The 26,838-nt window shown below is 44.6% G+C and overlaps 1 protein-coding gene across 1 annotated transcript in view; it reads left to right on the forward strand.

Moving 5' to 3' along the window:
* LOC150063744 (contactin-associated protein-like 2) overlaps positions 1-26,838 on the forward strand; it is a 57,333-nt gene that overhangs the window by 30,026 nt on the left and 469 nt on the right. The window contains exons 4-5 of the mRNA XM_090332261.1: positions 5,176-5,309; positions 26,440-26,533. Of these exons, the coding sequence (XP_090188387.1) occupies positions 5,176-5,309; positions 26,440-26,533 (228 nt within the window). The remainder of the gene's footprint in view (positions 1-5,175; positions 5,310-26,439; positions 26,534-26,838) is intronic.

Here is a 26,838-nt window from a genome sequence, read left to right on the forward strand (position 1 = left end):
ACGAAATTAAAAGTATTCACCTAAACACAAGGTACTTGGTTAGATTGTGGGCATTTGTTTCTCCTGTGTAAATACTTTTCTAGGCAGGTGAAATGAGATGAGATGCTAAAGGCACTGCACATGTCACTTTCCTGATCAAAAACTACTAAGTAAACTCAGAGAGTAAAAATGGGTGAGTGAAGAAGCACCTGCTCTACAGGAGTCCACTAGCTTCTCCAAGATTAGGTTCAGTGATTTCCAATCCACATGGCCCAGCCTCCCCCTGGGCCTACAGCCCTGTGGCTTCTCCTCACATCTCTTCCCAGGAGGATGTTGCACCTTGGGGAGGGGGGGATGGTCGAGTGATATTTGAGCATGAGACACTGAGTTGTCTCAGTTGCCACCATGCTGAGACTCAATCCCCGCCACACTGGATAGCTCACACTGCTGCTCTTTTGTGTATTTGTGCTCACGTGAGATGGTCTCTGTGGGCAAAGGCTTTGACTAATCAGTGCCATGGTGAGGGCTGCAGATAATGAGGGTCACTGTGCGTCTAGCACTCTCCCGAGGGTTTCAGGGATTTCTGCGAGCCTCAGAACACCAAGGTGCAACTCTTCTTCCAATGGAAGAGCTGGGTGCAGAGAGGAAAGGCTGAGTAAAGGTGAATCTTGGTTTCTGGTTGCCAGGGATCTGGACCCAAGCCTGGAATTCTATCAATGGTCATCTTTGAACACGCTTAGCTCATTGGAAAACTGAAACCAGGCTGTTTCTTTCTACTTGCCACAGGGCTATCCTCAAGTTGCTAACAGAAATTTTGCCTTTCCAGACTCTAAATACTGTATGTGTTTTTATGATGTGAGATTTTAAAGTTAGGAAAATAGTCCATAAATCCTATTTATGAAATGAAGGAAAAGGGAGAGACGAACCTGAGGGGCCAAACGTCCACTGGGAATTCTACCCCAGCCTACCTGGCTGACTCCAATCACACACATTCACCCTTTCAACCCCCTCCCGAGAAGCCCTCCATGGCCTGGACTGTGTTTCATAGTGATATCTATAATGTCCTTGTGAAAGACTTCATGGGCCACTACAGTGGGAAAAAAAAAAGAGCACCTACCTTCCAATCAAGACCCTCCGGCTTCCTGGGGAAAAGCCTGGGTTGTCTGCACTTAAGTTCTGCTTCTGCATTTTGCCTTGAACAGCCAGCTGCTTTGTGCCTCCCTCTCCTGAGCTGGGAAAGTTTCTCCCTCATTGAGTGGATTGCTGCACAAGTTGGCCATGTCTAAAGGGCAGCATCGTGTGTCTATAGGATGATGATGATAAATGAGGGGTAGCAGTTGCTATTTCCAGAGTCCACTGGCTCAGTCTATATTTTGCCTTTACTCTTGACTTTCAAGCAATGACTTTTCCTCAAACATTCCATGGCACCTGTGTCCCACCCCCAGGCTCACAAGGCCTCCCTGACCTGCACACCCCTGCCTCACTCTTCAGTCCAAACCTGCCTTTCACTCTAGGTTCAGATAGAGCCTCACTGCCACTCAATATCTTTTCCCGGCTTTAGACTCCAATGGCACTTATTTTCAATGTCATTTGTTTGGCACTTAATGTACTGTATTGTTATCTATCTCCATTATAAATATGCCCTGTCTTGCCAAAGAGAAGAATAACTCCCAGCACTACATCTCCTGCCTACAATAGGTACCCTATAAGTGTTTGCTGATAATAATAATGATGTCCAGGAGAGCATAAATCTGTTAAGCATGTTAGTTGCAGAAGTCAATAAAAAACCAATCCCTTCTAACGGCCTTAATTCACTTGGGAAATGAACATGAGCAGGAAGAAGTGAAGTAACTCTCCATTTGAATAATATTTTACTTTAATGGGTAAATATTAACATTCTGCCATCATTTAGTGATCCTCTTCTGCTATTATTGGAAAGGAATAAATACATCATTTCTTCTTCAAGGATATTGCCAGCATTGTGTATTGGCTTATGCTACATATAAATTGAAAGTTGCAAATGAACTTTTTTTTCTATCAAAGAAAATAATGTCTGTGACCATTAAATGGAAACACTTGTGGGATTTTGAATCAAGTTTACAAACTCTGGAGGGTGACGGGGGGAAATGCAAGAAAAGAGGGGGAAAAATAATGAAAACAACTTAATGCTGGTCTTAATAGAGCTTGAGAACATGAAAGAGACACTGACGTAGAGAGAAGACAGAGGGATATGGCAAGCTTTTGCATAACCAGTCCTCAAAAGCAAAGAATCTTCTTTTATATCTCTTCCTATCCCCAAGATCCATGCCCAGTGCCTGATGCTACTTAGTGATCAGGCATGATCACACAGACGTGTTAGAAATGGACTCTTCACTCCACACTCCCATCCCTTGAGACCAGCAGTGTTTTGCCCAAACATTAAAGAAATGTGTTCTGAAGAAATAAATGCACAAACGATGAATCTGAAAACTGGCTGTCCTTATGTGATGTCCAAGCATCCGGAATCAATACTTCTGACAGCTGGTGTTTTCTGCATGGAACCAAATGTCCCATCCCATCGCCTCCTTCACTGGGTCAGCATGATCCATGTGGAAGCTTTCAGGGAGTGCAGAGTGAGCAGAGCAGCTCGGGGAAAGCACCCTCTAGGCCCCACAGCAGAAGGACAAGGAGATTTTTCTGGTGAATGGGCAGAGTCTGAGGTAGCTTGGATGCTAAAAGGCAACAGGGAGAATGGCATGACTTGAAAATAAAATAGAAAGCAGAACTCAAAGCAGACAGGGCATCGAGAGTTACCTGAAGAATGTCCGTCTTCATTCAATGAGAAACTAGAAGGTTTCAAAGGATTTTTTTTAATGAAATCCATGAGATAATTCAATATACATTTTTAACATGTTTAGCTCTTGGGTCTTTTCTTTATTTCATATATATTTTATTGTAATTAATAGAAGGGTTACATTATATACATTTTTGAAAAGTTCTTTTTTATTTTTTTCAAATGTCTGAGCAAGTTGGGAAGCCACTGGCACCTTCTGGGCAGAAGGCGGCTCTGATCACTCTGGGGAAACAATATGGCAGAGGCAAAAGGCAGATTGAGCCAGGAAGAAGAAGATTGGGTTCAGAAAAACAAGTAGCTTAGAGTGCAATAGTCCAGGCAGACTCTAGGATGGGATTCAAATAGGGATAGCAGTGAGGAAAAATGGCCATGTTCCGGGTCCATTTGTAGATTACCAGAGAGTTTTCTAACAGGTAATGCATGGAATGTGAGCAGGTCGTTTGGGGCAAGAATAACTAGATGCATGAAGTAAGTGGCTCCTTACCAAAACGTACAAGGCTGTGATAAGCTGGTTTCTGGGAGAGAAGATCAATATTGTATTTGTCTATGTTCTGTTCAGTATTGGGGGGACAGTGGGTGGAATGAGTCAGCGACTCGACACAAGTGTGACAGCAGTATACAAACCTGGGCTCCAAGGTGCCTGCACCTTACTCCAACCTAACACTAAATAGGCACACCAGACAGGTGTGAGTGGGAAACAGAAGTTGGGGGAGGATGGCTTGTTTTGTGCTATAAACATAAGTTGTCCAAAAATGAGGGAGGAAATATCAGAAAGAAAATCCCAGAGTGAATGCTAGGAGTGAAGGGAAAGCACAAGTCTGTGTTCAGTGCCCTTCCAGAGGTCATGGGGTTCACAGCAAGAGCAGCTCCAGAAGACACAAGGGCGAGCGGAGGGTCATATAGGTGTGGAAGGCATTGGCGTATGTGCACACCTCTACACAGAGCCCTGTGGCTCCTGAGGTGAAGAAGAATGGATGGATTCAGGGGGTGAAAATCAACAATGCTTGGTAGAAATACTCTAAGCAAAGCAATCTAAACTAAGATGCTAGGGTAAATGTCAGTGAGAGATGCTTGAGTTTCATGCAGGAAGCAAAAATAGAAAATGTAATTAATTCTTGATTATGCTCACAAATGTTTGTTTCAACCCTGGAACATAGTGCTACATTTTAAGTGAGGTATATAACGTCAGACTATTCAAATACAAATGGTAACGTTTACACGGCTGTGTGTGTGTGTGTGTGTGTGTGTGTGTGTGTGTGTGTGTGAAAATGTTTAGAATAACTCTTTCAAGATGTTAAGGTTTTGAGTGACAAGGTGTTTCTTTTTTTTATTATTTTGTCTAAGTTCTCTAACTTGGTGAAGAAGTTTTTCCTTACAACTTAAAATCAGAATATTCTTCCTGTTCCTCTAGAAAGAGCATGAAAAGAGGCAACAAAGAATCCATTAGGTGATGTGTGGCTAGTCAAACTCATGCTAGAGATTTTTTGCCCCATTTTTAAGCTCTGAGTTGTCCAGTGCTATTAAGAACATGAAAACTTACACCTGGAGTTAAAAAGACTGAGGTGAAATATTGGTGTCCTTTAAAACTCTACAATAAGAAATGAAAGTCACAAATTCTATGAAAATCAACTAAAAGTAGACCTAGAATATTACATTGGCATTGCATATTATTTGTTGTGTCTGCAATAAAGTAAGGAGAAAAAGGAAAGTGGGAGAAGCGAAGTGAATGATCATTGGGAAGATTTCAGGGAATCCTGGAACACCCATCTTTTCTTCTAATTTACATTTGATTAATAAAAACCTATTACTTTATTTTGCTGTTCGCCATGAAACCACCGCTAAATCCCATATATTTCTCCTTCGCTAAATATGTTAATTTTTAATATTGGTTGTTCGTGATTCTTTTATATGACACTTTACTGATGAAGTGAAACTATCGCTGCATTCTGCATTAATTTTTTTTTATTTCACACACTGGCATTCTACGGGCCAACGGCATCTCCATGGTACTATGTATGATATAAGATATATGACATGTGATGTCATATATGATATATGTAATGTATGCTCTCATTCTCAGCCTCCAGGCACAATCCCAACTCCAAACATCGCTAGCACTTGTTTCTTCAGTTTGTGACAACGATCTGTTGGTGGGTGGTAAACGCATGGGAGATGGCTGCTGTTAGCCCTAGGGGACCAATGGTCTCTTGAGGAGTAAATCTAAAGCTGGAAGCATTGCACTGAGAGGGATCAAAGGAAGGAGCAGTGTGTTCCCTGTCTCTGTCTCAAGAGCAGTGGAAGTGACATGAAAAAGAAACCTGCAGCAAAGACACCACTGGGCTTCTTTTCTTGTTTTTCCTCAGGAAGCTTACAGATCCGGTATAACCTGGGAGGCACCCGAGAGCCATACAATGTTGACGTGGACCACAGGAACATGGCCAACGGACAGCCCCACAGTGTCAACATCACCCGTCAGGAGACGACCATTGTGCTCAAGGTACACACGTCTGCATGCAATGACACATGCAGTAAGGATGCAGCGGTATAATCTCTATGCTCTGTGATACTTAGCCACTGGTTTTCTTTCAGGGAAAGAATAATGATTACACTGTTTACTACACGGGCTTAATTAGCGCAGAAAAGTACACATTGTTTAGAGCTGTCCCTTAATATTGTGTATAAAGTACGTATACATGTGTGTACATACCTATACATATATGTGTAGATATAGGCATGTGTGTATACATGTATATATACATATGTAGATTTCATATATATGGGGATTTATCCTACAATATCCTGGGAATAGCAAAATATGAGGAAGGTCAATTTCCTTATACAAATTTGCATAATATTTTACAGAATTTGTATACACCTCTTGATGACTTATAATATCTGGACAATATAAACGCAACAGGAACAATTGTTATACTGTAGGGTTTGTGGGATAATGACAAAGGAAAGGTATCTGTATATACTCAGCTCTGGGATAACTTTATATGCAAATATCGTGTGTGTGTGTGTGTGTGTGTGTGTGTGTGTGTGTGCATGAGAGTACATGCATGCATGTGCCAATACTGGGGCTTGAACTCAGAGTCCTGCGCTTTTTCACTCAAGGCTATAACTCTACCAACTGAGCTAAACCTCCACTTTCAGCTTTTTGCTGGGTCAGGGGAGCTAAGAGTCTCACTGATTTGCCAATCTAAGCTGGCTTTGAGCTGCGACCCTCAGATCTGTCTCCTGAGGAGCTAAGGTTACAGATGCAAGCCACAGGCATTCGGCTTTACAGAGTCTTGATCTATAGTTGGCCTACTCCAAAGATGCAGACCTTGTAGATATAGAAACTGGACTAGTAATTCTTACATGAGAGTCAATGAAGAGGTCGACGGTAAAGAAATCATTTAGAGAGAAGCAGAATGACTATTTCCTCTGTGCATCCGTGATGGCTTTCCTCCTTTTAAACCCATTTCCCATTCCAGAATCTATCAGGCCACTGAAGAAATCCCTCACATCATCTTTCCTGGCCACACACTGAAATATCTGAAGCTTATCCTGTTTCCTAGCAAAGATTATTTGGGTTTATCTGACCTGCTTCTTCCTTGGCTTCAATAACAGTATAACTAACTACGTTATGTTTCTTCTGTGAAAGTTTTGCCTTAAAAAAGAAAATAGCTCTCCTCCAAATGCAGGCTTTCCTTCAAATGTCTCACACTCGGTCTCTAAACTTTCAGGACCCAAAGGGATGGCTTTCCTTAGGAAACCCGGGTTTTATTTCCGGTTCATTTATTGTCCCTACCTCCACCACCATTTTTTTTTTTTTTTACAATGGAGAAGCCAGCCCGGGAGATACCATGAATAAAACATGGCATAAGAAGGTCTCCCTAGGAACTAAGCCAAAAGATGAAGGAGAGACTGTCAAGGCGTTCTCTGGGAGAGTTGGAAATAGATAGCTGTCGGGATGGAGAACAGCAGGCAGAGGCTGAGTTGTCAGGAAGTGCCCAGCCATGTTTGGCAGGGGATCTGCCGCCTCTCTGGCCTCATTCAGATTCCATTCCTGATGGGGAAGAGGAGGCTGCAAGGACAAGGCATGCACCCCTCTGCTGAACACGGGTACCGGTCACGTTCATAAGTGGAAGGGGAACTCGTACATGGCCTCTGGCAGTCACTCCTAGAAGGCATTTGAAGGGGAAGTCTTCCCTTAGAAAAGGGCAACGTGCCATCCTTCCTGATCTGCCATCTTTCAAACATGGCTTGGGTGAGGTTGTCTCTCAGTGGCTGACGGAGGCCCTGAGCATTAAACCTGGCACTCTTTTAAGTGCTGTAAATTGTTCACTGAGAAGATTAAGCCATTCTTTATTCACGGCACCAGCTTTGTTCAGAAAAGCCAAGTCTACATGACTTGATGCCATTTTATGGGGAATTTGTTCATTGGTATTCTCTTATTTTAAACCACCTGATCTGTCACCTTTTTAAAGAAAGCAACTTCTCTTTGCCATCTTTCAATTGCAACATCATATCCAAAGTGTGGGAAAGGTTATAAACAGCCTTAGAGACACAGCACTGCCCTGGAATGCTGTAGGGTTAACTGCTCTCTGCCACCGTGAATGAGAGGTGACCTGAAGAAATGGACGGTGGTCAATTACAATAAAAAAAAATAAATAAAACATGAAAAAAAGAAAGGAATGGGGACAATTTCAGAAACTTGGGACTTTTGAGGCATAGAAAATCAGAGTTATTCATGTGTAAGAAGCCAGAGAACTGTAGAGAAAGCCGACTGTGAGGGGTGGGGGAGAAACTAGCTCTAGTGCCCTCGGTTCTTTGTAGAATTTAAGAAACAGAACATCAAAATGTTGGGGGATCATCCAGATTCGGGGAAGGAAGATTAAAACTAGACTAGAAATGGACTAGACTACCATTAGGCCAGTACCTGCCTGCCTGCCCACCCTGTCTTTCTTTCTGCTCCTCCTCCCCTCCCCTCCTCTCCTCTCCTCTCCCCTCCCCTCCCCTCTCCTCTTCTCCTCTCCTCTCCTCTTCTCTCCTCTCCTCCCCTCCCTCCCCCTCCCCCCTCTCCTCCCCTCTTTCTTCTTCTCTGCTTTCTCCCATTTCTTCCCTTCCTTATCCACCCACTCCTCCACTCCTCCCTCCCTCATCTTTCCACCTCTTCCCCTCTCTCTGAGTCCTGGATTAATTATGTCTTACCACAAGCTCTGCCTTATACACATCTTTGTCACCAGAACCCAATTTTGCTACCAAAAGAAAGGAAAGGAAGCTACTTTCCTCTCATTTTGAACCCCAGAGAGTCTCTAAGTGGCCCAGCTTGGATCATCTGGCTGGGGTCATGTCCTCACCCTAGGAGTGTGGAGAAACAATGACCATACAGGTTCATAGCCCCTCATGGAATCCCAGATGGAGTTGGGGCATCTTCCCCAAGAGATCCAGTGAAACATGGGTGGCACGATGGGTGGCAGTGGGGGGTACTCCTGCTGATGCTGGAGAGGACAGATGTGGGACAGATGTGGGAGGCTTCCCAACACAAAGAAGGCAGCGCCCATAGCACCTGGCGGCCACAGGTGTTGGAAGCCCCGCCCACCTGTCCTGACTTCAGATGAAGCTCTGGCGTTTAGAGAACCGACTTGAACTCCACTGGGAAAGCCTTCCAGGGTGGGGGGTCTCGATCTCTCCAGTCCAGCTTCCCACAGCATCCTCCCAGCAGCCCTGCCTTTTGTGAGAGGAAGAAAAAATGGGAGGTGGGGAAAGAAGAAAACCTAGGACTTCTTTTCATGGAAACTGAGCCCCCTGGAAAGACTCAGAGCCTCTGAACCTTGCTTTCTCTCAAGCAGAAAGGCCTTATAGAACCCCTAGAGTAATTCTGTTAGAACCCCAAAAGCATCTTTTCCTTACCACAGTCTTCAAATCCATCTTGAGAAAATCTACAGCCTTAGCAGGTGTACAAAGAGATAAGACATTCGCAGTGATTGTTTCTGGCAAAGGGGATTATAGATGCCTCTATTTCCCCTAGAGTTTTCTACATTGCCTCATTTTCCAGAAGCTTTTTTATACTGGTACAAAAGCGTGAAATGTGCAAGCATCCTTCTATAGCCCCCATGTACATTAAAATATAATGGTAATGATATTGGATTCAAATTGACTTCCAAGTTTAGTGATAGCTTTGGAGTTAAGGTGAACTTTTATGCATTTGTATGTTCAAGCATCATCAAATTCAGATCTTGGCCAGTGTTTGTGGTGTTTGAAGCATCAGGTTTACTTTCCTAGCTGAGTTTGGCTAAAGCTAACATCAAATTAATTTGCATTCCCTGGACATGCAGGGACGGAAATGGTGCTGAGCACTTGAGGGAAATTGACCTTGGATGAAATATTTGCTGCCAAGAACTAAAGTGTCTGATCTCCACATCGATAATGAAGAACTGGCACTCGCTGTTAACAGATACCAAAAAACAAAAAAAAATGGAACCCACAAAAGGCCTCAAGTGGCATCATTTATGAAAACTCCCAGTTGCCCTAGAAATAATGGCTCAGGGTTTAATATCACAATGTAAACAAACCTGCAGCTGGCAGAGGGGCCCTCAAAGAGTCTCCACACGATAAGAAATTGGGCCAATTAGCAGGATCCCCAAATCAAACATTACAGCCACCAATCGCGAAGTCTAGTGGGATGCACCCCTTCTGCTTTCTCCTCTTCCTGCCTGCCACCTTCAAAAGTTTCCTTCCTACTTCTTTTCCTCTCTTTCTCCCCATCCCCACTAGGAAAGTGCAGAGAATGAAACAGAGATAAGGAACAGCACAAAAGGCCGGACCCCAAGCAAGGCGGGCACAAAGAGACATTATTCAGATCCTAAGTCCCTATTTAGCCATTGCACACAAAGGCTCTGGGGGTCCCAGAGGCATGCAGCCCTACGCATTAAGGAATGTCTGGCTATTACATTCCCTCTGTGGATATCATGACTGACCCAGAAAGCTGTCCCCACCCACACACAGTGGGTAATGCCATGTCCATGACAGCAGGTCAAGTGTGCAGAGGGCACACTCGGTTCCAGTACTGCACTAAGCACTGTCTTCTCATTTGCCCACTTCCCTCCCACTCAGCCTTATGAGATGTGTTAGAGAGGTTGAAACGACAGCCCCAACTCTGGTGTAAATCACCCAGGGTAAGGTGGAGTGGGGTAAAGGGATAAGAGAGATGAGATGATAGTCTGGCCTTTAAACTAGCTAGGAAAAAAAGTAATGAACTCCGCGTCCTGTACCAGTTTCTCTCTCTCTCTCTCTCTCTCTCTCTCTCTCTCTCTCTCTCTCTCTCTCTCTCTCTCTCTCTCTCTCTCTCTCTCTCTCTGTGTCTCCCTCCCCTCCCCCGCTCCCCTCCCCTCTCCCTCTCTCCCTCCATCTTATGAGCCTTGAACTCTGGGTCTAGGCACTGTCCCTGAGCTCTTCAGCTCAAGGCTAGCACTGTACGATTAAGCCACAGTGCCACTTCCAAAGGCTGGTCTCGAACTCGTGATCCCCCTGCCTCATCCTCCTCATTGATTAGTAGCATGCACCACCATGAGACTTATCTCTAATTAAGCACCAGAAAACCAGAAGTGATGCTGTGGCTCAACTGGTAGAGCCTTGAGCTGATGAGCTTGGGGACAGCATCCAGGTCCTGAGTTCAAGACCTATGACTGACCAAAAACAACCACACAAAAAGAAATCCTTCCAGTCAGTTTCCTAGGCCTATAAACACACCCCAGGCTCATCCCCAGACCTGAGTGTTGGACGTGCACAATCCCTCACTCCCAGGGGCCTGTGCTTCACTTTCAAGGTGAGGGAAGCTACCGGGAGGCCCTGATGCAAAAGGCTTGGTGGGAAATAATGTCCCTTTACTCATGGGCTGTCAGTCTACAGATCCGAAAATCCTTACTATGCCTTGGCCACTCAAAGCTTTTTTGCGATTTTATTTATTTATTTTATTATTATTAATTATTATCTTTAAGTAGTTGCCATTTAACCAAGCCATTTGTTCATGTGATGTGTCTTGATTGATGTCACTCCCTTTCTTACTCTTCTTAATTTTGTAGGGCACACTGGTTCTTCACTCTTCCCTCATCTCCCCTTCATTTGGCCACCCCTTTCCAGTACCCCTTCATGGTGCTTTATTTTGTTGAACTATGACCTTCTAAGGACTGACACGATTTGAGACTCTCTAGTGTAAGGTTCTGTACAGCTGGGATTTGCTCAGTTTTCTTTTGTTCACATTTGGGAACTAGTTGATTCTTCCCTGAATGTGTCTCTTCTTGTATATAATCAACATGAAGTGACCAATGCCGGACCCCTGCCAATCCATTTCTTTCAAAGCACTTTTCCTAAAATTTCAGGTCATGGAGACTGATTCTGTTCTCCAGGTGTCATGAGATGACAGTTTACAAAATATATTGGATATAGTACATACACATATACTATTTATAATACATAAAGGTATCTATTATAGGCATAGCAGTAGGAGTATGTTTATTCTGGAAGAGACTATAGTGCTAAACAAAAACACCAGGAGAGTGAATAGTTTGCCAGCCTAATCCTATTTTTATCCATTGAGGGGGAAAGACCACTGTGGAAGTTGCAATCTGAAGGGTTTTTTTGCTTTTTTTGGGGGGGGGGGTTTTGCCAGTCCTGGGCTTGAGCTCAGGGCCTGAGCACTGTCCTTGGACTTTCTCAAAGCTAAAGCTCTACCACTTGAGCCTCAGCACCATTTCTGGCTTTTTTCTATGTATGTGGTACCAAGGAATCGAACCCAGGTCTTCGTGCATGCTAGGCAAGCACTCTACCACCAGGCCAAACTCCCGGCCCCGCAATCTGAAGTTTTACCTGGTCAGGCATAAACCATATCATACACATGCAAACATCTTACCTCAAGTCTGTAAGCATACTTGAACAAAACTTCCCATCTTTCCAGTTTAATACCCTTCTTTTGTACAGTATCGGGGAACCCAGCTGAAATTAGACACTAAAGCACAATGAATTATTCAAAATATGTGCCTTTATTACCCTTGAACTTACTGCCAATAAAGAGCAATACCAAAAAAAAAAAAAACCATATACATGTAAACACTCCTGAAAATCCGAATACCCGGGGTCGTTCAAGCCTTTATTAAAGAGTCTAGCAGTTTTTTGGAGGCTTTAGATCTTTTTAAGGGGTGTCAGAACACATAACATTGATCTAGTTAGCCCAGGGCCTTGCTCTTGAAATTACATTTACTGTAGCTTTTTCCCTTTGGCTAATTTCGTTTTTTATCTAGTCTGGATGATCAAGTCCCTGCCTTACTGCACTATGAGCACACTTGATGGAGGGGAGGTGACTGCAAGCATGAAGATGAGCCTCGACTCCCCTCCCTCCCCTGCCAGAGCACTTTCCCATCCAAGGCCCTCTATCGCTTTCTCAGCAAGTGCATTGCTGCTGAACTGTCCGCTTTAATGGAAGGCAGACTTCTGTTGAATTCCTTGGAGAACTTAGGTCAATACTTTAGGAGTTTCTTAAATCATTACGATGGTTTGGTTTCAGAGAAGATACCTAGAGAGCAAAGAAAGGGGTGCCTGTATTGGAAACCTAAGTACTAATTTAGTTTGTCGATATATCCACATTCATTTTTTTCACTCTACATTTCTATGTGTGCATAAAAGCCTGTTCATAACTGAGACACATGGCACGTGGAAAACCTTATTACTTTGCTTATTTGCGGGGGTGGGGGGGGCGAGTTTGGTACCAGTACTAGGACTTGAACTCAGGGCCTGGGTGCTCTCCCTGAGATTCTTTTTCTCAAGGTTAGTGCTCTACTACTTGAGCCACAGCTCTGCTTCTGGTTTTCTGGTGGTTCATGGGAGATAAGAGTCTCATCGACTTTCTTGCCTCAGCTGGTTTCAACTGCAATCCTCAGATCTCAGCCTCCTGAGCAGGTAGAGGTGTGGGCAGGAGACACCACAGCCAGGCTCTTATTAATTTTTGTCATGTCTTCTTAATGTTTGCTTGGGTTATGGGTCCTTGAAAGGTATTTTAGCAAGTTGTTCTTATTTGGTTTGAGAAGGAAGTAAGAATATTGGCTGAAATGTCTTATAAGAGAGGAAACCACATACCCAACTTTTAAAGCCTCTGAGTCATTTTTGTACCAGCACCTTCAAATCAGCTTGTGGGGTGTGTGTGTGTGTGTGTGTGTGTGTGTGTGTGTGTGTGTGTGTGTACACATAATGGAGCTTGAACTCAGGGCCTGGGTACTATCCTTGGGCTTTTTAGCTCAACACTGGCACTCTATCATTTGAATCACAGCTCTACTTCTGATTTTTTTTTGGGGGGGGGTCGGTCATGACTCTTGAACTCGGACTGGGCGCTGTCCCTGAGCACTTCATCTCAAGGCTACCACCCTACCCTTGAGCCAAGCCCCACTTCCCGTTTTCTAAAGGTTAATTGGAGATAAGAGTCTCAGGTCCTTTTGTGCCAGGGCTGGCTTTGAACCTTCATCCTCAGATCTCAGCCTCCTGAGTAGCTAGGATTATCAGCATGAGCCGCCACACCCAGCTTAGCTGCCTCTTTTTAATAACTCCATGTTCTCTAGAAAGTTACTGAAACTCCTCTTAACTTACTGGTAACATAGGATTGAGACCACCTACTTTTCTGAGATTCTCTGTGAGTTGAATGAAAATACACAGACAAAAGTATTAGTAGAATCTATGGCACCTTCCTTCCCGCCTGACTCTCTTCTCTTTCATAAAAGCAAAAGTAGGAGAGCATCTGTCAAGGTCATTCATCGTGTCAAGGTCATGATCCACAGGCTGTTGGAGACCATGTTTCCTTTCCCTTGATGCGCAGCTCATCCCATTAAGCTCACACTTGGTGAAAGCATCTGACAGAGCCACCGGTACCACAGCTGCCACGTCTGTTGCCTCCACGGGCCCTACTCAGTGTGCACACCACCAATGCCAGAGAGGGAAAGCAGGTACCGACTAAGCCACGTGCCGTGGAGAAAAGGTGAACCACAGATCTGCAGAGGCTCCTGAGCTGCTCATTGAACAGGGTCACCAGGGAGCCTGATAACGTGGCTCACACCTAGAATCCCAGCGACTCAGGAGGCTGAGGTAGAGATGAGAGTGGGGAAAATGGCGAGAGACCAGCCCAAACATAAACTTCACAAGATACCATCTCAACCGAAAGAAGCTGGGTGCGGCAGTGAGCACCTGTCATTCCAACGAGGGAAGCAGATAGGGGGACCGCAGTCCAAAGCTAGCCTGAGCAAACAAACAAGACCCCCATCTGAAACAATGGCCTCAGCAAGGAAGGCCTGAGCTGTGGTTCAATGAAAGGAGCACCTGCTTAGCAAGCAGAAGGCTCTAAGTTCAAGCCTCAGTGCCACCAAACACTTTCTGTTGAGGGCTGGACCGTCATGTGGGTATTCTATGGCAGAAGTCAATATGTACTCTTCTGTAGTTCATTAAAGAAATACGCCAAAGAACATGAGAAAACAAAATAAGTTCTAACCCACCTAGTCCATCAGATCTGGAACAGAAAAAAAAAAAAGCCCATAATGAGTATGTCAACACATCCTCCAAATTTTTCATTTCTTTTCTAAAGCAATTTTGTCTGCAAATGCATTGTGTGCCACTGAGTTAGACAGGGCCTCTGTTCCTCCACTCTAGGAAAAATGTGCTTCCTTCACCCCACATTTCTTACAGCTCAGTGAAAAGGCAGTCCTAATGCAATTTCTGATCCAGTTAAGGTTTGAAAAGTCAGTTCTCTCTTTCTTTCTCCAGAATATAGCCAAATCTTATAATCCCAAAGTTGGGGAGTTCAGTTCACACACACACACACACACACACACACACACACACACACACAAGCAAGCACAGGAAGTACATAAATCGCCCTTCAAGAAAGAAGATAAGGTTCCTGGATTTCTATTTTGTCCAGTAGGAAAACTAAAGTACAATCTGTGAGGCATGGTCTCATTCTGTACATCGAGAGTGCCATAAAATCGCTCTTGACGATTGTAATTCTCTAAGCTATTTTTTTTCTTTACGCACAATAGTCAGAGCAGGTTGGTTTTGTTTTGTTTTGTTTTGTTATGCACAGGTAACTGAAAACAGATTCCTACCTCATATAAACATAGCTTCTCTCTGAAAAGTAAATGCAGCTCAACAGGTAGGTTAAAGTTCTGAAGGGAGGCAGGTGCCCTGCCACCCTGGGGAGGGCGAAATCGACGCTGCTGTATTGCATGTCAGGGTTTTGATGGACAGGAGCCTAAAGCAGGTTCTGAGCTAGAGCTAAAATGCCCTCTAGTGGTCATTCACCATAGTCCATGAGAGAAAACACAGACTTGTGGAAAACAGTTTAGCCTGGTTTACCCCAGAAGCTCATGTCTCCGACCCAGTGTCCAATGCTAGGGTGGTGGTAAACTCTGAGATTCTTTACTGAATGGAAACTCGCAGTTTTGTATTCCAGGGGAAATCTTTACTTGTTATTATGAAGGTGCTGTACAGAGCAGTTACCATTTCCTCTCGGGCAATGTCACCTCTTTCCTCCCTCTCTCCCAGTTCTTCCCTCCCCTCCCCACCCCCAAGCTGTATAACTCCATGTGCCACTTCGTGGCTAGTGATTAACACCTCTGCATTAGTTCGCCTTTTGTCCCTCCATTTCTGTGCCTGCCTTACCTTCCAAAGACAGATGATACACACATAAACAAGATAATGAGGGGAGAAAAGAAACATTTTGTTTCCATTTCCTGGAAACAAGCAGTATTCGTTTATATGATCAGAGGCACACCGGCCTGTGTTCATCTCCTAAGAGTATCATCCTTAGGTCTCACTGTATGTGTAGAAGAGAAAACATGAGCTATTTGTCTCTCTGAGCTTGCCTTACTTTGCTTAACATGATTTGTTCTTGGTCTATCCATTTCCTTGCAAATGACATAATATTCTTCTTTCTAATGCCTGTGTAGAATTCCACTGTATATAGATACCATGTCCAGATACCCTATTCTGTCTCTGAGCTCTGGGGCACACAGGAGAGCCTCTGAACATATCTGCTGGAGCCAGTAAAGGTCTCTGTGCACACATCGCCCATCTGTGGATATCCCCCTTTCTCCTTTTTTTTATTGGCCAGTCCTGGGGCTTGAACTCAGGGCCTAAGCACTACTATTTTGGGCTTTGCTCAAGGCTATAGCTCTACCACTTGTGCCACAGCACCACTTCTGGCTTTTTCTATGTAGGTGGTACCAAGGTATCGAACCCGAGTCTTTGTGCATGCTAGGCAAGCATTCTACCACTAGGCCAAACTCCCCTCTGCTTCTGCTTTTTTTTTTTTTTTTTTTGGTGAGTCATAGGGCCTGGGTTCTGTCCCTGAGCTCTTCAGCTCAAGGCTACTGCCCTACTCTTGAGCCAAGCCCCATTGCCCATTTTCTAGAGATTAATTGGAGACGAGTCTCAGGTCCTTTTCTTCACGGGCTGGCTTTGAACCTTGATCCTCAGATTTCAGCCTCCTGAGTAGCAAGGATTACAGGTGTGAGCCACCGCACCCAGCCCCCCCCCTTCTGCTTTTTGAGATGTATTGAGTCCCACCCCTTCATCTTCCCAAAGCAAACCAAAGAATTGCCCCCTCTCTAATAGTAAGATGAAAAAATAGGGTCAAAAATTTGGAAGGAGTATAAGTATTCAAAAGCCATGATGGGTAGAAGAGGAGGTATAAGGAAGAAAATCCACATGGAATTCAATGAAGAGAAGCTATAAAAGACTTGAGCCAGCAACAGAAATTACACTGGGGGAAGAGGCGCCTGACCCAGTGTGAAGCTGGTCTTAGACAGACGTGGGAATCTCAACTCTGGGGCTTCTGCCAGTGACGAGGTGCCTCTCCTCCCCACAAATGTGCCTGGGGGTCACATTGAAATAGTCAATGTTGCCTGCTGCTTCTTATCCACCAGCAGTCTCTGGTGATGTGGGCAAGATGCAGAAGAGAGCTGGGGCCCCTGTGAGGCTCTGTGCTTCTCTGCATCTTCTTCTGGAGTGAATGTGAACATGTAATTGAGTCCCCGAAGCCAGCTCTAAGATGCTTTGGGGCTCAGAATTCATCTTCAGTCCATTTTACTAGAGTTTGAACACACATGAAATTATATGCATGCAAAATTTCCTCCTGCTTCTCTTTGATCACTTCTCCTGGCTTTTCCCTGTTTCTGTCCTCACTCTCTCTGCTCATGCCCCCCAGCCTTCTCCACATGTTACTTCTTGGGACAGGCTCCAAACACCATGGAAATCTTTTAACATTTCTAAGGAATGGAACTTCCTGGAGATTATATAGGATGGAGCTTTAACTGTGACATTTCCCCCCTATAGAACAATGACCCACCCTTCTGCCCTTTGACCTGAAACAGAATTAGAAGATGTGATTATTTGTCCTCTGCAAGGACCTTGTTTGAGACTCCATCCTGAATTTCACCCTTACTGCCCAAAATCTATGGACAAAGCAGTCTTGGTGGAACTACTCTCCTAAAAAGATTCTGTCTGTTGAGTTTGTTTTTGTTTTTCAACATCAAGGACTTTAACTATGTTACCGTTAAAATCAATAGCTATGTAACCTTTTCAACCACATGAAATGAGTTCATTTGTTATTATGAGTCTTTTTTTTTTTTGCCATCCCAATGCTATGATTGAGAAAAGGAACCTGATCCACTTAAGCTTTATTAAAGGACCGTTAAGGAAACAAACTCATACTCATTTAAATACTGAAGCCAGTACATTTTAAAAAAGGATCAATAAAGTAAAAGCACAGTAGGGTGGCTGTGTTCAAATGCCAGGCACAGGAAAATCATGCCACCATCACAACTAGAGCAAACCAATAAAGCCACAAGACCAGCCAGGAAAGAAGGAAATTCTGTTTAACTAATGGCTTTCTAACTCTCCAGCTGTTGACTAGAGCCTGATTAGACATACTGTACTTTTAAATACCCTGCCAGTATTTAGGAAACATCCTCCCACAAAGACTCAAAAGCAGTACTGTGATTCAACGACTAGAGAATTAGCCTTGAGTAAAGAAGCTCCGGGACAGTGCCCAAGCCCTAAATTCAAGCCCCAGGACCAACACACGCACACACACACACACACACACACACACACACACACACACACACCAGTTCTGGGACTCGAACTCAGGGCCTGGCTCCTGTTCCTGCACTTTGTTGCACAAGACTTGTCTTGAGCCACAACTTCACTTCTGTCTTTTTTTTGGTGGTCAACTGGTCAACCGCCCAGGCTGTCTTCAAACCTGAATCCTCAGATCTCAGCTTCCTGAACAGCTGGGATTACAGGCCTGAGCCACCAGCACTTGGCTTATTTACCTTTTGATGAATATAGAAATCATTTCCAAACTGGCACCAGAGAGGCTCTAGGAGGCAAACAGCAATGGTTGGCAAGAGAGATGAGAAGTTGTACTGGCTCACCCTCAGCTCTGATTCCTCTCTGTACAGCCATGCCTCTGCCCCCTGCTCACAGCCACTGCTCCATCCACTGGCCCCTGCCCCATCCCTGTCTTACATTTCTATCCCTGGCTCTTGAAAGTCCAGAGACACAATGCCCTCCCATCAACCAGCCTTGCTGGTTGTCTGTGCTTCCCCAGGTCCTGGTAAACAGACCCTCCATTCATCTCTCTCCTCTTTAGCAATGCCTGGTTATTTCCCTCCCCACCAAGTCCTTGTATTTGACCAGACACAGCCAGAACCTCATGTTAAGAGATGGGCAAGGGGAGTAGTCACCTGTTTGGGCCTGGGCTGTCCTCAACAAGTAAGCAGTTGTGATCTCACCCACACACCCACAGCAGAAACACAATCTGGATAGAGATGAAGAAACCCTAAAACAAGAATGCCAGACTCATCTAGCTGGATCCCACATTACTTCTTCCCATCATTCACATTCCCATCCTTACTCTTTTCATCACGGACAGAACTGTGGCCTGAGCAGCAGGAAGCCGTGGCACAGTCGTTAATGCTTATCTTTAAGAGCAACTCTTCCTAATTTCATTCTCTGTCTTCTGTTTCTTTCTTCCCCTCCTACATATTCATCCCTTTTATTCCTAGAAAGTCATTTTACAAGTTACCAAAATGTGTTTTGCCTGGAGCAATCCGAGGAAAATATGCTATAAAAATAATTTATTGATGATTATTATGTAAATTGCTATCTAAAATGCCATGTGTGGTGATTACAGAGAGTGGCTACTAAAGTGATTTTAAACTATACAAGTATATTGAAGCCACAAACTGTCCTCGTGCTTAATCTCTAAAAAGGAAATCTGAAATACAATTACTAAATACTGGTTCTGACATTCCCTTTTTGATGATTTTTATGTATCCTCTGAATTTTCACTTGCAGGGAAAAGACATAAACCTAAGGGTTCATTTGTTTTTTTTCTAACTATTTTGAAACCATTAGATAGTGTTGAGTCCATCTTTAATGCTATAAATGTTTTTAAGTTAATTCTATTAAGGAAATTCTGTATCCACTGAAAATGAGAACTCTGCTCATTTATTGGTACAAATTTACTGACAATTTTTTTTTTTAATTTTAGGCTTTGGATGGTACTTGTATTTGTCCAGTAGGTGGCATGTTAGACTAGATAAAGTAGAGCAATGTGTGAAGGCTATTTTTTTTCTATATTGAGAAATTTCTTGTAAAAAACATAAATCATTAATGGGTGCACTAATTCTTTTCATTACATCAGTACAGCAGGATTTCAATTGTCCTAGATTTTGACTGGTGGGTGCTATCCTGATTATGTTACTGTAATAGTAATGACATAGTTAAAAATTGCTCATCCAGCGAGGACTCAATATTTGCATACCCAATGCTATGGACATGGTAATAGAAATATAAACATAACTATATAGACATAAAAACCTATGACTCTATAGACATAATGTTTTATTTCATAAACTAATATGTATCTATGACGTACAAACCCTTAGCCTAATTTTGATTAAGTTCTAAAACCTAAGTGCCAGTGATTGTACATAGAGATTCCCTTCTTGAACACTTGTTTGTTAAACTTGTCATTTAAAACATGATGTAAAAATCAATGTTAATAAAGAAAATTGCTCATCCAGCGCTATGCAAGCCTTCTGGCACCTCTGAAAGAGAAATCACACACATGGGCCCCAAAGAAAAATCTGTCGCCTAAATCCTTGATTTCTAGAGTCTTATGCCTTTCCAAAGAGGAACGGCCCTTGTGAATCTGACACTAGGTCAAGGCCTTAGCTAATCCTGTTGGACCTCTGGATCCTGCAATAGTGATTGGTCATATTTACAGTGTCTGGCATGTTTTCTGCGAGGACTGAGAGATGCTGGGAAGGGCCAGCCAGGGAAGCACAAGCTCTTGGCTCTCCTCCCTCCCTCTAGGAAGGTACCCTTCTCCTCTGGTACCACAGGGCCATTTAATGTCCCTCAAAGAACCCAGGACTCACTGGCTTGTCTGCCTGCAGCCAGGTTCAGCATGTAATGAGGGCCCTGGGCATAAATGCAGGAGCCATGTTATACATCACGCAGCCGCACAAGTCTCTCTCTGTCCCCAGAGCCCTGGCCGTTTCTCACCTCTTCTGTTATAGGAGAGCATGGTTCTTAGCCTTTTTCTTCTCCTTCAGTATGTCTATAGGTCAGCATGACTTATGAATAGCTTTGGCCAAAATCAAAGGAAGAGAGCTGTGTGAACTTTCACAGGGTCAGTCCCAATAGAGAGCCATTAGCTCCATCCTTGGCCATTCTTGGGCCTGGAGGGAAGTCTGCGCAGTTTGACTTCAGTGAGTCTGAGGCTGGCAGGCTGGCACTGCTGTGATAAGTTTGGGGTTCACAGTCATGGGGCCCCAGGATGAGGTAGGCTGAACGTAAGACGCTGGAGGCAACTCCTTTGTGTACTCAAGGTAGGATTAGGCTAACTCACAGAACCCAGTGGGCCCAAGAATCAACTGGACCTCACTGAGGCCTGAGGTCTCCCTACAAGAGAAGAAGTTACCATGGAAGAGCTTGCACACGCACATGCCAACACACCAATCTCCCTCACTCGGTCCCATGAACACCTCACATGTTCCAGTACCTCTCACCTGGATCAGAAATGAACACAGTCCTGCAGAATGGGCAAAAGTTCAAGGTTCACATGTTAGTCCCAGGATTTCTCCACGTTGGTCTTTCTCCTCTCTGCCTGCTCGGCCTGGAATCCACATCTAACGTGTGTGTGTGTGTGTGTGTGTGTGTGTGTGTGTGTGTGCATGTGCGTGTGTGTGTGATGTTTGATAACCAGGCCATACTGCTGTGGCAGACTTAGGATCACAAGGGACAGGCACACAACACCACCTCTCGTAGAAAGCCTGCAGTGAACTCTACTTTCTGGTCTTGGGCCTCATCTACCATGGTTCTGGGTCCTCTTCATTAATGACACAGGGTGGCACATAAGTGAGGAGGAGGAAGAGAACGTTTAGGTGATTTTGTCCTTGACCCTTGACCCAAGTCTTGATCTTTTCTCTTTTCCACCGAGGATGGCCTGAGCCCCGCAGGTGGAACAGAATCTAAGATGGGAAGGGAAAGGAGGGGCCAGCACTGCAGCCCCTCTGATCTCTGCAGTCTCTGGGGCTTTCAGCCATGGTAGAGTCAGGGATGGCTGGGTGAGGCCAATTGAACAACTAGTTCTACGCCCTGGCCTCTGCTGATGTTCACATGCAATAAAAATACTCATCAAACTCACGTGTGTGAAATTCAGTACCACTGAGAAAAATTCCAAGTAGTCCTCAAAATTTTGACTGGGAGAGGCTGCAAAAGATCGGAGACCTTTCCTAGACCCCTGTCAGCAGAGACAGGGCCTACTGTGACCCTACGTCCTTCCAGCCCAGAAGAAGGACTGGAAAAATCCACATTGTCCAGGCGTTTCTTCTCTGTGTCTCTCCCAGCTTTTCCATTTCCTCCTCAAAACACAAACAGACTAATGACATCCCTCCAAGGGCTGCCAACCCATAATGTTCCTTCAAAATGGGTATGACCTGAAATTGCAAAATAATACCTGAAAGGACATTAAAGCTTTCAACACGGCGTGTAAGACACGCAGCCCAGCCGGCTTCCGTCTGCTTTTAATGGCTTAATGGTAAACGTTGAACAAATGACTGTCCCCTTAAGGTTGTCCTGGGGCTCATGGTGTCGCAGTCTTTAATTTTAACGAGACACCATTACACAATCTCTTATCGCCCCTTAACTGCCGGTGAAATTATCACCAGCTAAATGTGCAGCGAAATCACTCACGCGGACCCCAAAGAAATTACCTCGGAATTATAACACTTTTTCATGACAAATGCATGGGATTCATTTCAGTTGAAGCAGAACCTGGCAATTGGGATGAAATGATGGGGGGGGAGGGGAACGTCTCAGGCTCCACTTTCCTGATCTGATTGAATCCATTTTCTCTGCTTGTGAATGCCAATATTGACAGTGCACTTCATATCAGCCTCTTCCTGATGTAGAGGTCCAGGCTGGGTCAGCTCAGCTGACCTGTCTGTTCTTCTAGTCAGATGTGGGTGGCCAAGAATGACAAGCTTTCCCCTCTTGGTGACATGGACTTCTTAAAAATAAAACCCAGGAACACAGATCATATTAATGTAGTATCCGTTCCATTCAAAACAAATGGATGAAAAGTGCAGCACACAGCCTTGAACACAGCAGTTGCTCAATGCAGGCCTTTCCTTTCCCATCCATGGCTCCTTCCCACCCCAGATCCACTTTCCTTGCACCATTCCTGGCATGAGGGTGGAGCTGGCTGAGTGCACAGCAGAAACAGAGCTCACAAAGTCAGTTAAAAACAGGGTGCAAGAGGAAACTATGCTAGTCCTGGAGTGTGAACCTGTGGTGTTACACAGGCCCCAGAGCTGAAAGAGAGCAGCTCGGCAGTGTCAGAGAGCAGGATAGGAGAGATCAAGGCGGCAGGGCGGCGGTGGTCCATTCTCAAGACAGGACACCTGGCCCTGAGCGGAAAGTGACCAGGAGCTTGCTCATGAAATGACTTTGCAGTGGGGCAAAGTTCATGCTGGAAAAGCTGACAATAAACAGGACCAATCAGAAGGGGGCCCGACTAGCAAGGGGAAGAATGAATGACAAGAAAATGAGAAGATGGGTAGAAACTGTGGATGTGACAGGAAATGCATACCCGGAGAAGCCTCCTTCACACAGAAGAACAAAGGAGGGCTGAGGCCAAAAGCCGCTTCTAAAATTCAACCCATCTCAAACTGGGCACATATTCAAATTACCAATAGAAAGTCGTGGCCGGGAGAGAACACAAACCCCCCAGTGCCAGCCAACGAGGGTGGGGTGGGGCCTCGTGCCCCCCAGATGCATTGCTTCCACAGGTGCCCAGGGCCTGCCCACCCTCCCAGCGCTCAGTCTGGACATCAAGGTTCGTTATTTATCCTTGCCCACCAAGATTCCTAGTCAACACTTTTTCATTAGTGGCTTTATTAGTGAATTTAGCTGAAATCAAGTACCAGTATCATTGACATACTAAATAATAGAATTAAGATTCAAAAATGTTTGAGTGTGCCATTAACGTACTTTGCCACAAAACAGCATAAAAATTCCTACCAAGAATGCAAACTTGACCATTTTTATCCAAGCCATCAACTGCATGGATGTGAGAAGGAAATGTATGGAGATGAAATAGGAGCTTTATTTTGCTGTGAACTCAGAACAGATAACACAAATGACCTTCCCCCACCCCCCAAAAAAGGCAGGCCCATGCAGGTGTGAGCCCATAGAAACTGTGGAAGAAAAGGAAGAGAATTGTACTGTGGTCAGACCCCTCTGAGGACTTACTTCACTCCTGTGTAGTAAGAGTAGCTGTCGCAAGAGCTGGCGTGTGGCGAGGTGGTAGAGCAGGGTTCCATCCCAGGACCATAAAAGGAAAAAGAAGGCAAAGAAAAGAATCAGGAAAAAAGAATAGAAGGAAGGATGGAGGGAGGAAGAAAGAAGAAAGAGGAAGGGAAGGAGAGAAGTATTGCTTGGCACTCAGCATAAGGACACAGAAATATAAAAATCTAAACATAAAAATTAGATATTTATGGGCCGGGAGTTTGGCCTAGTGGTTAAAGTGCTTGCCTAGCATGCATGAAGACCTGGGTTCGATTCCTTGGTACCACATACATAGAAAAAAGCCAGAAGTGGTGCTGAGACTCAAGTGGTAGAGCTCCAGCCTTGAGAAAGTCCAAGGACATTGCTCAGGCCCTGAGCTCAAGCCCAGGACTGGCCAAAAAAAAACAAAAAAATTAGATATTTTAGCTTGGCATCGGTGGCTCACGCCTCTCATTCTAACTACTCAGGAGGCTGAGATCTGAGGATCACAGTGCAAAGCCAGCCCAACACAAATTTTCATGAGACTCTTATCTCCAAATAACCACCAGAAAACTGGAAGTGGCACTGTGGCTCAAGTGATAGAGCACTAGCTTTGAGCTGAAGAGCTCAGGGACAGAACCCAGGCCCAGAGTTCAAGCCCCACAACCATGAGAAGGTTCCATGCATTGTGTGTATGTGTGTGTGTGAGAGAGGGGGGGGGAGGGAGAGAAAGAGAAAGAGAGAAAAAAAAAAACAAGTGAAAGCATGTACATAGGAAATTAGCATCATCCCTGAGTGGTATTTTTCCTACAGATCTATCTTAGTGTTTCCTATGAGTGTCTATATTATTTGTGTCAATTTTTAACTTCTTTAACAAGATAGATTAGATTGTAGCAGGCATAGCCGGGCACTGGTGTCTCACAGCTGTAATCCTAGCTACTCAGGAAGCTGAGGATCACGGAAGCCAGCCGGGTCAGGAAAGTCTAATTTCCAATCAATCCCAGAAGAAGAAAAAAATGACTGGGCCCAGAATTCAAGCCCCAATATAGGCCAAAAAAAAAAAATTAACCGGTATTTCCAGGGAAGACATCACAGTGATGCATGGAAGGTCAGACTGGACTAAGGCTGGCATGTTGCCTTGAGCTATTTGGACAGCGTCAAGCAGTTACACATGCCTACCAGGAGATGGCGCCAAAGCAGGCTGCTAATATTTAGCCTCAGAGCTGGAGTAGTCTTTGCTCCAGAGGAATTTCATCAGATTTAAAGGACTTGTTTTCTGGCTAGAATATGTCTTTTGTTTTGTTTTGTTTTTTATTGGTCATGGGGCTTGAACTCTGCATGTGGGTGCTGTCCCAGAGATTTTCTGCTTAACGCTAGCACACAACCACTTTGAGTCACTTTGATAATGAAGATGAGGATAATTGGCAAGAATCAGCTGTGTGAGGCTGTGCAGACTTCAACAAGTCACTGCTTGTCCTGCCTCATTTGTCTGCACTGTCCTTGTGGCTGGGGTCCCTACCACACGACCCTGCCTTCCCTTTCGCTGGTCTGAGCTACTCAGGAAAACTCCCTTCCCAGGAATGGGTGGATTCAAAGCAGGGTTTGCACAGGTGGACGCAGACAGACCCGGGAAGCCCTAGGTGATCCAACTAGAAAGCACAACTCTGCTGTTTGTGTGGACACCATGCTGGGACGCAGGGCCAGCCAGGGCCAGCAGGCTGTGATTCATCTATCTGCAGTTTACATGGAGGCATGAACAGAAGTGCGAGTCATTCTGATAGCTGTTATCAGCTCGCAGCTTCACCTGTTCCTTATTTCCTTCCCTCTGCCACCAACTCTTAAAAAATAAACAAAAACAAACAAAAAAGGAGGAATCTGCCAGAAAACAGGGCCCTTTGACTTCTCATCCCAAGCCTCTAGCCTCTAGCTGCCTGCCTGTGCCAGGAGAAATCACCATCACTGAGTAAGGCAGGAAAATGATATTGGCCCGGTGTGGATGCACATCTGAGGGTGTGTGATGCTCTGTAGGCGCTGTTTATCTCAGGCTGACACTAGAGATGGAGCAAAGTAGATGCTAATCCATTAAAATGATCAAGGAAATCTGTTAAAAAATTGTTTCATGGGCCAGGAGTTTGGCCTAGTGGTAGAGTGCTTGCCTAGCATGCACGAAGACCCGGGTTCAATTCCTTGGTACCACATACCTAGAAAAGGCCAGAAGTGGTGCTGAGGCTCAAGTGGTAGAGTTCTAGCCTTGAGAAAAATCCAAGGACAGTGCTCAGGCCCTGAGCTCACGCCCAGGACTGGCAAAAAAAAAATTGTTTCACAAAGGAGAATGGGGTAAGAGAGATTGATAGAAAGGATGAGATTGATTGGGTTACAATCATAGACCAAAACCCTCCCTGTACAACTAACATACACTAATAAAAATAATGTGCATGTGGAAAGCAGAGGGCCTTAAAACAGAGAGGGAGAGTGTTCATAATAAACCACCTATGGATGCTAACAACAACAAAAATGGGCAAGGATCTTTAATTCCCCAGGAAATGTGTGTCCCGTGGAGATGACGTCGCAAGGCTGCTGGCTTATCAAGCTCAAATTGTTTCCATGTAATCTCTGAAAGGCAGGATGGGCTTTGGTTTCCTCAGGCTGGACTTCACTGACGAAGACTTTCAGAAAACCAGCATTGGTGTCTTCCCCTGGGAAGAGTCCATCCCAGGGCAGTGACATGTCTTTGACGATCTCTCATTTTTTCCCCACAGCTTGACCATTACCCTTCTGTGAGCTATCATCTGCCCAGCTCATCTGACATTCTCTTCAACTCTCCCAAGTCACTCTTTCTTGGAAAAGTTATAGGTAAGACCTTGAGCTTTCTTTATGTACAAATGTATGTTAAGAGCTCCCTCAGTATAAGAATTACACTAGGTAATGTGGATTTGAGTTTTTAAATTACCAGTTCTCTCTCTCTGTCTCTCTCTCTGTCTCTGTCTCTGTCTCTCTCTCTGTCTCTCTCTCTCTCTCTGTCTCTGTCTGTCTCTCTCTCTGTCTCTCTCTCTCTCTCTCTCTCTCCCCTGCACACCCCACCAGTCACCGAGGCAACAGGGTTTACAAAAGTTTATTCACAAAGTGGGCAAGTGTGAAAAAGGGGAGCCCCAGACCCA

This window comes from Megascapheus bottae, chromosome 5, assembly GCF_031878675.1.
Source record: "Megascapheus bottae isolate mThoBot1 chromosome 5, mThoBot2.hap1, whole genome shotgun sequence".
NCBI lineage: Eukaryota > Metazoa > Chordata > Mammalia > Rodentia > Geomyidae > Megascapheus > Megascapheus bottae.